At 43.9% G+C, this 13,371-nt stretch overlaps 1 protein-coding gene across 1 annotated transcript; it reads left to right on the top strand.

Annotated features, from left to right (window-relative positions):
- Positions 1-5,142: 5,142 nt before the first annotated feature.
- Positions 5,143-5,841, top strand: LOC114174410. The gene has a single exon (XM_028059251.1). It carries the CDS (start codon positions 5,143-5,145, stop codon positions 5,839-5,841), a length of 699 nt encoding a protein of 232 aa, XP_027915052.1.
- Positions 5,842-13,371: the final 7,530 nt, after the last annotated feature.

The following is a 13,371-nucleotide window of genomic DNA, read 5'->3' as shown; positions in this document are numbered from 1 at the left end:
ACCAGTGAAAATTAATTAATTAATTAATTAATTAATTAATAAATGCGGGTAGAAAGTGCCTTTATGGCATTAATTATTGTTTAATGTGATGTGGAAAAGTACTAGCTCAAATGGTTGAGAGTACTTGGTTGGATTGAGAGGACTTGGGTTCGAGTCCTATGTATGCCAATTATGTGTTGTATGGTTTATTATTATTTTGTTTTGGTAATGTAATTGTGAATGGTGAGTGATAGTATAATCATAAGGTTATAATGGTTATCACAAAATGTGAATTGGTATAATGGTTGTGCTTTGGCCTCATGAGTTAAGGGTCACAGGTTCAAACCTTGATGGACATAGAGTAAGCTTTATTTTTTGCTAACTATTAGTTGTGGTTTGAATGTGAAGAGGCAAAGAAAACCTAGGAATATAAGATATGAAGGGTTGAGACTACCTTAGGAGAGTTCTTTGATAAATCCTAGATAAGAAACAATGTGAACCTAAGTGGTTTAGAGCACTTAATTAGGTTGAAGGGACTTGGGTTCAAGTTCTGAGCATGTCATTAGTAGATTTATTTAATTTTGTTTTACTTTGCTACTATATTGTGAATGTGAAAGCATGATTTAAGTTCATACGAATGGGTAAATTGACAAGAAACATGAATTAGTTTGGTGGTTGTGCATGAACTTGGTAGTTGGGAGGTCATGGGTTCGAACCTTGGGTTAAAGGAAATGGACTCTATCTATATTTTTGTTTTTGCCAGGTGATGGAATTGGACAACAAGCACCAATCGTTAAATTGCAATTGGAGCGAGGATCCGAGGTAAGGGGAGTTGTTCATGTCTGTTAATTATATTTTTTTCTCTGTTCTGGTATGATTCTGTGGCTTAATAATGTGTTTACCATTTTCGTGTTCAAATTCGTAAGTTCTGGGCAAAAATTTCTATAACCGCCTGGCGGCTAAGGGTGCTCCGCCAGGCGACGCAACGTTTCTTAGCGTTTTCTGGGTTCTGTGATGAACCGCCTGGCGGCCTTGGAGGACCCGCCAGGCGGCGCGCACTGGAACTGCATATTTTGACCTATTTTTGATGCTTCTGTGATATGGTCGAACTGCTGTATTTATATAATACTGATGATGCTTTCATTGACGTGATTGAATGTTGACTTAACGGGTGTATGGAAATCCGATCAGTGTATAGTGGTTGTATGAATACTATGGTGTATGTTGATTGCTATTTGGATTGTAGAGGAAGTAGCAATGTGTTATTGAAAGTCCCAATTAGAGTGCATAAAACGATCTGGGTGTGCTACTTAAACTAATGCATGTGGTTAAATCTGCGATGAGAAATTGAATTGGAAATTTAGGGGTAATAGGGTTTTTTCTGCAGATGCGGGAAATCTGAAATTTTTAGGTTTCTGATGTGCCGCCCGGCGGTATCCTATGTGCCGCCAGGCGGTATTGAGTGGCCAGTGGTGATTGGCGCGCTCAGTGGGTTCGGGTGTGCGGTGGAGAATCACAAATTTTAGTATAGGTGTTGGGGAATGATTTTTAATATAAAATGGGGGTACTTGTGCGGTGTAAGAGTCACCTAGTGGGATGGGTTGATGTATGAACTATATTATGTGGACTTGAGATAATTGAATGAGTGTTCTGGCAGGACTGTTTTGGTACCATTGTATGCGTGTTCAGAATGCTAGTATGAAGTTGTGCTCTTATGAAATATATGATATATTGATAATGGTTAAAGTGTCATATTGAGTTGATATAGAGCATGTGAATGAATTGGGTGGTGAGTATCGTTATAAACTATATGTTGGGAATGTATGATATGAAAGTAGTGTCCTTGTAAAGAAATGGGGTAGTACTGATAATGGTATTCGGGTCATAGTACTGCATGTGCAAGTCGGGGACTGAGTTGTGTATGTTTAACTTCCAATGATCATGAATGAATTGGTTACCTTGGTTGATGCTTGTTAATTTGATGATTTGATATTTGTAGTGTTGTAAATGCTTGAAATTTGTGATCTGGATGTAAGATTAAGTGATTGGATGTGTTAGAAAATCCTTGGAAGTGCTTAGACCAGTAGGGAAGTGTCTTTACTGGTGTGGCGCCCGATGGTGGGAGAAGCCCCGCCAGGTGGTAAGCCACGTAACAGAGATGATGATGAGGACAGGCGCCCAGCGGTAGAAAGACACCGCCAGGCGGCCTGGAGCATGTTTCGCCTAGCGATCTCTGGAGAGGCGCCAGGCGGGAGTGCAGTAGCAAGGGTCCTTTGTAGATGGATTTGCATGGACGTGTTCTTTCTTTTTCTTGGTAGCTTGGTCAGGGATATGCTGGATTGGTTACGAGCGGGGAGGTTCGTAACGGAGTTGTGAGATGCGTGATTGATGCAGGCGAGGAGGTCTGTATCGATTGTACTCTTGTGTGGGGATACGAGCGGGTAGGTTCGTATGTTCCGAGCTCACACCTGAGGCTACTATGGGCGGGGAGGTTCATAGTAGGTGTTCACGCATGTTGGACTACGAGCGGGAAGGTCCGTAGAGTTGGACCACGAGCGAGTAGGTTCGCGGGAGCATGATAATCCCTAATGACCAAGGTTGTAGTTGAATCTTTCTCATATAGGTTATGAGATTGGAAGTATATTGTGATAACAAGTGTACCAAACTAAAATTAATTAAATTAGATTGGGTAAGGGACAGTTTATTTTATCTTATGATTGTATTGTGTTCTTGTCAGCTCACCCTTGCTTGTTTGTGTGTTTGTGTTTGGCGATGATCATGTGACTTGTTACGTGGGAGCATACGTGAATTCAGGTGATCATGCTGATGCTTAGCGACAGGGCGGGGCTACCGATGGGGAATTTTCTTTATGCTATGCTTTCCTACATTTTGTAATAGACATTATGATGTTTTATCCATTATGAACTTGTAATAAAGATGAGACAATATGAATGGATTATAGCGAGACAAGTTTTAAATTTCCCGCACTTGGGAACTTATTATAATGTCTGGATTTCTTAAAGTTTATTTTGTGAAAATAAGTTTTATCTAGTAATATCCATCTGGAGTGTTACAATAGGGTTTCTGCAGTTTGGTTAGTTCACCTATAGAGAGGAGCACGAAATTGAGGCTGTGAGGTGAGGTTTTGGGTGTGTAAGGGGCTGAAGCAAAAGTATTGGTGAACTGAGGGTCCTTCATCCTTCTCATTTTCAATCCAAAATTCCAAGTTAGGGGAGTTGTCTGTTTTACGTGTGTAACTTGCATGAATTGTATATGATTTTGTATCTTTATAATCTCGATTGCAATCTGTAAGGTATGAATTATGGATTATGTGTACTGTGGTTAAGAATTGGATGAGTTGTGTTGATTGCAAATCCATTCATGCGTTATTGGGTTGAGAATGAGGGTTTTGGGGTATGGAATGGTTAGAGATGATTCAATCTTGAGTTGGGATATTTTAAATGGATGATATAGGACCTGTTATAATGATCGTGGTCATTAATTGTGCTTGGTAATGTGTTAATCGTGTTTTGGTATGTTTGTTGTGCGAATTGGGCAAAGTTGGGTGAATTGAGTGTGTGATCAGAGTTGGAACCCTACAAGTCTCGCCCAAGCGGGTCCACCTCGCCTAAGCGAGAGTTGCAGGGTCTTACATTGAGTTCTGATTCGTGGTTCTCGCCTAGGCGACCAAGAAAAGGGGTTGAGCGACATGGTCTCTCGCTTAGGCGAGAGGCACTCGCTTAAACGAGGTCACGAGGAAACCTGGGAGTTTTGAGCGCGACATCTCGCTCAGGTGAGAGGTTTTGGAGTTCTGAGCGACAGAATGCTCGCTTAGGCGAGAATGGCTCGCCTAAGCGAGGTCGCGATCAGAATTCACGTTGGTTTGCTTGAATACTCGTTTAGGAGAGGTGTGTGTTATTTTAAGCGATGGTATGGCTCGCCCAGGCGAGATGATCTCGCCTGAGCGAGATAACGTGATGCGGCCACTATTTTGAGCTTGTTTAGGTGAGGCGAACTAGCCTAAGCGAGGCAGAGGGCTTAGCTTGGGCGAGCGTCCCTGGCTTAAGCGAGTTTATGTGAATTGTCCATGTTTGTGTGTGCTTGTGTGTGTGATTTGGATACTTTACCTAAGTGTAGGAATTATATGCATGTGGTGTGTGTTTGGGCTTGAAGGACTAAGTCCAATAGGGGTCTGGGATGTGCTTGATGGTTGGACACATGATGGGCATGAAACTGGTTGAGTTCCCGTCGACTACTAATGGGCGAGGAGTCCTTGGTATGGTGATTACATGTGTCGGGCGCACGATGGGCAAGGAACGGTTATGTTCCCGTCGACTACTATTGGGCGAGGAGTCCATAGTATGGTGATTGCGTGCGTGCCAAGATCCAATTTATGAGGCTTGGATGATTTTCTACAGACGAGGAGTCTGTAGAACAGGACTATGAGCGGGATAGGCTCATAGGGTTGGACCACGAATGAGTTAGTTTCGTGGGAGTACAGTGAAGTCCCAAGACCTAGTTCATGTATATGACTCATGAAGGACTATGAGGTCATGGTTGGGTAATTTGAAAAGCATGAAAATTTAGTTTGTTATTTTGGGATGGGTGACCTATTTATTTCATGTATCGGTTTTATATATTGTGCATAGCTCACCCTTTTTGTGTGTGTGGCGATGATCGGATAACTCGATATCCGGGAGCAGATGATGTGACAGGTGGGTCAGGAGATGAATAGACTCGGAGCGAGGGATAACATGGGATTTTGTATATATTTATTATTTTGGTTTTGAGATAGTTTTGTAACCTTTTTGGGAGCCATTTGAATATTACTTTAGTTTTATAATTATGGACTCTCGTTTTATTACATTGTATTAAAGTTTTAAATTTCCCATGTTTTTGGAAAATGATATTCAATAAAGGAGGCATTTATTTTTATTTCTTATTTTATATATTAAATATTAGTAATATTCCTTAGGGATGTTACAATTGGTATCAGAGCAAAAGTTTTGAAAATATTTTTTTAAATATTTTGGGGCTAGTGGGGAGTGAGCTTATCGATGTGATTGTTTGTTGCATGTTTGTGTTGAATGTTGAAAAGATGTGTGTGGTTTTGTTTGATTAAGCGACTGATTTTTAACAGTTGTAATGTGGCGTATCTAGCATATGGCTGCTAACAAGATGAGGAGAAGTAGTGGTGCTGATGACATCGCTGAGGCTATTCACCGGATGGTGGATGCGGTGCAGCCACCCGTAGCAGCGCAGTCTAGGACGGCGATTGCACCAATCAGGGTGCCAACTGTGGAGGACTTCTTGCGCCACAAGCCAGCGGAGTTCACTAGCAAAGCCTCTTCGGATGAAGCGGATGCATGGCTCCGTAAATGCGAGAATATCTTTACGGTGATGAACTACACTGACGAGCAGAAGCTACTATTTGCCACGTACCTGTTGAATGATGATGCAGAGTATTTGTGGGCGGGAATGCAACAACAGATGCAGACCCGAGATGAACAGGTGGAGTGGACTAGCTTCAGGACTCGGTTCCTAGAGAAATATTTTCCTGACACGGCCAGGCAGGACAGGGAGGCAAAGTTTCTTGCACTGCAGCAGGGAGATATAACCGTGCAAGAGTATGTAAACAGGTTTGAGCATCTGGCGAGATATTACTCGCAGAACATTACTGAAGAATGGAGATGTCAGAAGTTTGAGCGAGGACTCAAACATGAGCTTAAGAAGGTGGTGACTTCCTTACGAGAGAGGAGATTTCCCATCTTAGTGGAACAGGCCAATAATGCTGAGCATTTGGAGAAGGGCTCTGGTCCAGTTGTGAGCCGACATCAGAAGAATGTCGCTGAGGCTAGGTAGATGAAAAAACCTTACAACCGACCACAGACATCGAAGGGTCCCACCTTCTATCAGTGTGGCAGACCCCACCTGAAGAGGAATTGTCCTTAACTGGCAGGCGGAGTAGGAGGGTCAGGTGATCGTCGCAAGTGCTTTATATGCGACAAACCGGGACACTTCGCTAAATATTGCCCAGAAAAAAAGAATGTGGATGTGAAGAAGCCAGCAGCATCACCAGCAGAGAGAGCTAGAGCGGCTGGCCGGGTCTTTACATTGACCTCCACAAAGGCTACTAAATCAGGTAATCTCATTCTCGAACCATGCTTACTATTGGGTCAGATAGTCTTGGTGTTGTTCGATTCTGGAGCAACACATTCTTTCATTGCTAATGCATGTGTGAGGAGATTGAATTTGGTGAGCCAGAGGTGTTAAAGGTCAGGTTGGGGGTTCGATTCCCACTGGCAACAACCCACCCAGTATGAATGGACGAAGAAGGGTGAGGGGTTGGGGTGCATTGGACTGTAGTAACCTGACAGCCTCTGGGGCCCGAGGAGGGGTAGCCAGGGATGTTACAAAACGCGATTTGGGGTGTGAGTTGCTTGTTTCAACTCCCTCCTCAAATCAAGTGGCTACCAGTTCAGTTTGCGTTGGGTGTTCAATGGAAGTGGCAGGTCGCATATTCAAGGTGAACTTGGTGTGCTTGCCTTTGGAGGGACTGGATGTAATCTTGGGGATGGACTGGCTGTCTAACAATCACATTATAATTGATATTGGACGGCGTAGTTTGGTATTCCCAAAGCATAAGGGATTGGAGCTAATCTCAGCTTAGAAGGCGATTAATGAAGTGGAAGCCGGAGCCACCTGTTTTATGATAGTGGCTCATGCAGAGAAGAATAGCACCGCCAAGAAGATCAGTGTGATTCCTGTAGTGGAGGAGTATGCAGATGTGTTTCCAGATGAAATACCAGAGTTGCCACCTAGCAGGGATGTAGATTTCACCATCGATCTTATCCCTGGAGCTGGCCCAGTATCCATGGCGCCTTATAGAATGGCACCCATAGAATTGGCTGAGTTGAAGAAGCAAATAGAAGACTTGCTTAAGAAGAAGTTCATCCGGCCGAGTGCATCACCTTGGAGAGCATCGGTACTATTAGTAAAGAAAAAGGACGGCAGTTCGAGGTTGTGTGTTGATTACCGTCAGTTGAATAAGCTGACTATAAAGAATAAGTATCCGCTGCCGAGGATAGACAATCTGCCGGATCAGCTGAGGGGAGTCGTAGTGTTCTCTAAGATTGGCTTGAGGTCTGGATATCATCAAATCTTAGTCAAACCGGAGGATGTGCAGAAGACGGCGTTCAGGTCACGATACGGTCATTACGAGTATGTAGTGATGCCGTTCGGGGTGATAAATGCTTCTGCCATTTTCATGGACTACATGAACAAAATATTTCGGTCGTACTTGGATTAGTTTGTTGTCGTGTTTATTGATGACATACTGATATACTCTGAAAGTCGGGATGTACACGTAGATCATCTAAGAGTGGTGCTGGGAATTCTCCGAGAGCATAAATTGTATGGGAAGCTGTCGAAGTGTGAGTTTTGGCTGGATGAGGTACAGTTCTTGGGCCATGTAATCACAGCCCAAGGCATAGCGGTGGACCCAGCGAAGATCGAGACAGTTGTGAAGTGGGAGAGACCGCAGACAGTTACTAAGGTGAGAAGCTTCTTGGGTCTGGCGGGTTATTACAGGCAGTTTGTGGAAGGGTTTTCCAAGATAGTGAGTCCATTGACTCAACTCACCAGGAAGGACCAGCCTTTCTCTTGGACAGACGAGTGTGAAGTCTGTTTTGAGGACATGAAGAGGAGATTAACCACTGCACCTATACTAGCTATTCCTAACACAACCAAGACGTTTGAGGTGTACTGTGATGCTTCATACCAGGGTCTAGGTTGTGTGTTGATGCAGGAGAAACGGCCTATTGCTTATGCATCTCGTCAGCTGAAGGTACACGAGAAAAACTATCCTACACATGAGTTGGAATTAGCAGCGGTGGTTTTTGCTCTCAAAACATGGAGGCACTATTTGTATGGGGCTTAGTTTCAGGTATTCAGCAATCATAAGAGTTTAAAGTACTTATTTGATCAGAAGGAGTTGAATATGAGGCAGAGGCGTTGGATGGAATACCTGAAGGATTACGACTTTGAGCTGTTATACCACCCTGGTAAGGCTAATGTCATAGCAGACGCTCTAAGCAGAAAGAAAGCTCATGTGTCGGCCATGATGATTAAGGAGTTGGAGCTGATCGAGAAGCTGCGAGATATGAATCTGGGATTAGATATGGAGGCAGGTCACATACGGTGCAACATGTTGAGGATCACTAATGAGTTCCTGGATGAGGTTCGGGTGGAACAGGGTAAGGATCAAGAACCGCAACATATTATTAGTGAGTTGGGCACAGAGAAGAGAAAGGACTTCAGGATGGGTAGAGATGGTATCCTGCGTTTCAGAGAGAGGGTGTGTGTACCCAACAGTCAGGTATTGAGGAAGATGCTCTTGGATGAAGGGCATAAGAGTCGTCTTAGCATACATCCAAGTATGACTAAGATGTACAAGGACTTGAAGGCGACTTTTTGGTGGACTGGCATGAAAATTGATGTGGCAGATTATGTAGCATCTTGCTTAGTATGCCAAAAGGCGAAGATCGAGCATTAGAGGCCAGGTGGTACGTTGGAGCTTCTTGAGATTCCTCAGTGGAAATGGGACATCATTTCCATGGATTTTGTTACACACCTGCCAAGGTCGGTGAGGGGCCATGATTCTATTTGGGTAATAGTGGATAGATTCACAAAGTGTGCTCACTTCTTGCCAATCAATCAGAAGATGTCCCTAGATAAATTGGCAGAGTTGTATGTAAGGGAGATAGTTAGGTTGCACGATGTGTCTAGGAGTATCATCTCAGATAGGGATCCGAGGTTCACCTCGAGATTGTGACAGTCCCTGCAGAACACCTTGGGCACTCAGTTGAGAATGAGTTCGGCATATCATCCCCAAACTGATGGCCAGTCTGAGAGGACCATACAGTCTCTGGGGGACCTATTGAGAACATGTGTTTTGGATCACCTCGGGACGTGGAGTGATGTACTACCACTGGTGGAGTTCACTTATAATAACAACTACCACTCCAGCATTGGGATGACACCTTACGAGACCTTGTATGGCAGGAGATGTCGAACACCTTTGTATTGGCAGCAGGATAGGGAGTCTGTGGTACTTGGTCCAGAATTCTTACAACAGACTATTGAGAAAGTAAGGGTAATACAAGATCAGATGCGTGCAACTCAGAGTCGGCAGAAATCCTACGCAGATAAGAGGAGAATGCCACTTGAGTTTGAGGCTGGGGACCACGTGTTCCTCCAAGTTACACCTACAACAGGTATTGGGAGAGCATTGAAGTCGAGGAAGTTGACTCCTCGATTCATTGGGCCGTATTAGATTAAGAGGCGAATTGGACCGGTGGCGTACGAGATTGCATTGCCACCTCACTTGGAAAATCTGCACAATGTCTTCCACGTATCATAGTTGAAAAAGTATGTGGCGGATCCTACTCATGTGCTGGAGCAGGATGATGTTCAGGTGCGTGAGAATTTGACTTTGGGAGTTGGACCGGTGAGAATTCTAGATTCTCAAGTCAAACAACTCAAAGGGAAGGAGATTCAGACTGTGAAGGTTCTTTGGGACGAGACAACCCAGGAGATGACTTGGGAGATGGAGGATCTCATGAGGAAGTCTTATCCTCACCTCTTTGCTGGTAAGTCCTATTTTCGAGGACGAAAACTTTTAAAGGTGGGGAAATTGTAAGATCCGTGAAAATTAATTAATTAAATAATTAATTAATTAATGCGGGTAGAAAACGCCTTTATGGCATTAATTATTGTTTGATGTAACGTGGAAAAGTACTAGCTCAAATGGTTGAGAGTACTTGGTTGGATTGAAAGGACTTGGGTTTGAGTCCTATGTATGCCAATTATGTGTTGTATGCTTTATTATTATTTTGTTTTGGTAATGTAATGTTGAATGGTGAGTGATAGTATAATCATAAGGTTATAATGGTTATCACAAAATGTGAATTGGTATAGTGGTTGTGTTTTGGCCTCATGAGTTGAGGGTTACGAGTTCAAACCTTGATGGACATAGAGTAAGCTTTATTTTTTGCTAACTATTAGTTGTGGTTTGAATGTGAAGAGGCAAAGAAAACCTAGGTAACCATTAGGTGCTGAAAAAATCACCAACTAAGGGACTTGAATAGCCATTAAACCCACACTAAAAGGAAGAATTTAAGGGGGAATAGGGTTTCTGCAGTTTGGTTAGTTCACCTATAGAGAGGAGCACGAAATTGAGGTTGTGAGGTGAGGTTTTGGGTGTGTAAGGGGCTGAAGCAAAAGCATTGGTGAACTGAGGGTCCTTCATCCTACTCAATTTTAATCCAAAATTCCAAGTTAGGGGGTTGTCTATTTTGCGTGTGTAACTTGCATGAATTGTATATGATTTTGTATCTTTATAATCTTGATTGCAATCTGTAAGGTATGAATTCTGGATTATGTGCACTGTGGTAAAGAATTGGATGCGTTGTGTTGATTGCAAATCCTTTCATGTGTTATTGGGTTGAGAATGAGGGTTTTGGGGTATGGAATGGTTAGATATGATTCAATCTCGAGTTGGGATATTTTAAATGGCTGATTTAGGACCTGTTATAATGATTGTGGTCATTATTTGTGCTTGGTAATGTGTTAATCTTGTTTTGGTATGTTTGTTGTGCGAATTGGGCAAAGTTGGGTGAATTGAGTGTGTGATCAGAGTTGGAACCCTGCAAGTCTCGCCCAACCGGGTCCACCTCGCCTAAGCGAGAGTTGTAGAGTCTTACATTGAGTTCTGATTTGTGGTTCTCGCCTAGGCGACCAGGAAAAGGGGTTGAGCGACATGGTCTCTCGCTCAGGCGAGAGGCACTCGCCTAAGCAAGGTCGCGAGGAAATCTGGGAGTTTTGAGCGCGACATCTCGCTCAGGCGAGAGGTTTTGGAGTTCTGAGCGACAGAATGCTCGCTTAGGCGAGAATGGCTCGCCTAAGCGAGGTCGCGATCAGAATTCACGTTGGTTTGCTTGAATACTCGTTTAGGAGAGGTGTGTGTTATTTTAAGCGATGGTATGGCTCGCCCAGGCGAGATGATCTCGCCTGAGCGAGATAACGTGATGCGGCCACTATTTTGAGCTTGTTTAGGTGAGGCGAACTAGCCTAAGCGAGGCAGAGGGCTTAGCTTGGGCGAGCGTCCCTGGCTTAAGCGAGTTTATGTGAATTGTCCATGTTTGTGTGTGCTTGTGTGTGTGATTTGGATACTTTACCTAAGTGTAGGAATTATATGCATGTGGTGTGTGTTTGGGCTTGAAGGACTAAGTCCAATAGGGGTCTGGGATGTGCTTGATGGTTGGACACATGATGGGCATGAAACTGGTTGAGTTCCCGTCGACTACTAATGGGCGAGGAGTCCTTGGTATGGTGATTACATGTGTCGGGCGCACGATGGGCAAGGAATGGTTATGTTCCCGTCGGCTACTATTGGGCGAGGAGTCCATAGTATGGTGATTGCGTACGTGCCAGGGTCCAAGTTATGAGGCTTGGATGATTTTTTACAGACGAGGAGTCTGTAGGCCAGGACTATGAGCGAGATAGGCTCATAGGGTTGGACCACGAATGAGTTAGTTTTGTGGGAGCACAATGAAGTCCCAAGACCTAGTTCATGTATATTACTCATGAAGGACTATGAGGTCATGGTTGGGTAATTTGAAAAGCATGAAATTTTAGTTATGTTATTTTGGGATGGGTGACCTATTTTTTTCATGTAACGGTTTTATATATTGTGCATAGCTCACCATTTTTGTGTGTGTGTGGTGATGATCGGATAACTCGTTATCCGGGAGCAGATGATGTGACAGGTGGGCCAGGAGATGCATAGACTCAGAGCGAGGTGTAACATCCCGTCAGGATATTACTGATTTATAAATAAATAAATGAAATAAGTAAAACAGTGCATTTATTAATACCTCATTTTCCCAAAACACGGGAAAATTTTAAACTTTATTAAATGAGCGGATAAAGTCTACAACATCCATTACAAAACCAAAACCACAATATTATCAAGTCACCCATCAAGGTTTACAAATGTTTTCAAAAACAAGTAGATAAATGTACCGCATACACGATCTTCCCCAAGTCAATCCCCTCTCCGCGACTAGGCTGCACTAGAGCCACCTGCATCACCAACATCTGCTCCCATGTACCGCATACACGATCATCGCCACACACACGCAGATAGGGTGAGCTTAACAATTAAATCACATATATAAAGTTACAGAAACATAAGCATATAACACAAGAGATCGTACATAACATAAACATCTCACATTGCCCTATTCTTTGATTCCTACCATCTGACCCCCAATAAGATTATTCATGTTCTACAACGTCTAAGGATTACTTCAAGGTGACTTGCTGCCATACCTATCGGCCACAACCGATAGAGCACGTGCGGGAAAACATGCTACGGATCATACACCGCAACGCCAAGTAGAGTTCCCATATACGAACATAGCCCGTATCGTCCCAAGACTACCGAACTCGTCAGCCAACAACTGAGGAGGGCAATCCATCTAGATCCATCCGTACTGGCCACAACCAGCACACTCACACCGGTAACACTCGCCAACTCGAGCCACAACTCAAGGGTTCCTCGTGTCCATCCGCCATCCCGAGCCACAACTCAAGAGATGCTATTCTGAGCCACAACTCAAGGAATACCACGTGCTTAACCCCTATCCCGAGCCACAACTCAAGGGATACGTTCCGAGCCACAACTCAAGGAACACCAGCAACCTCACCCTTAAAGCACCACTAGACGCACTGTAGATCACAAATTCATAAATAAAACTCATAGCTGCAGCAGTATAAATCGCCTGGCGGGGGACACGTGCCGCCAGGCGCTGTCAGCTCCCAGACCGCCTGACGGGTGTCGCGTAACACCAGGCGCACATCGCCTCAAAATCCATCTCGCAGCAGGTACTGCCTGGCGGTATTATGCTCACCGCCAGGCGCCGGCCACTCAGTTGCCCTCTGTTACCCAAACTATCGCCTAGCGGACCCAATCACGCCGCCAGGCGCTGTATCAGTACAACAACACTCCAATTGAGTTCCCTGTCACGAGTTTTCATGGTTCACAGTTTCTAGCTCCTAATGCTCTTCTCCCTAACTGAATCATAACAAGTCTCTTAGACTTGACTAGTCACAATGCCCCTGCATCACTGGTGTACCTCACTTGAAACCATTTCCTAGTCTAGATTCACGTACTCTTGTTATAATTTAGTATAACTCACCCTTTTCTCTAAACAGTACCCATGCTCCTACAATACTTGTCCTCATTTCTTTCCCCTTTTATAGCCTATTTAATTATACAGGTTTATCTCACTATATTTTATACTTATTTCCACTATCCTCAGATTACAG

Source organism: Vigna unguiculata, chromosome 2 (assembly GCF_004118075.2).
Source record: "Vigna unguiculata cultivar IT97K-499-35 chromosome 2, ASM411807v1, whole genome shotgun sequence".
NCBI classification, from domain to species: domain Eukaryota; kingdom Viridiplantae; phylum Streptophyta; class Magnoliopsida; order Fabales; family Fabaceae; genus Vigna; species Vigna unguiculata.
Note: the sequence above shows the minus strand (reverse complement) of the source record. Positions and strands in the feature narration are given on the sequence as shown.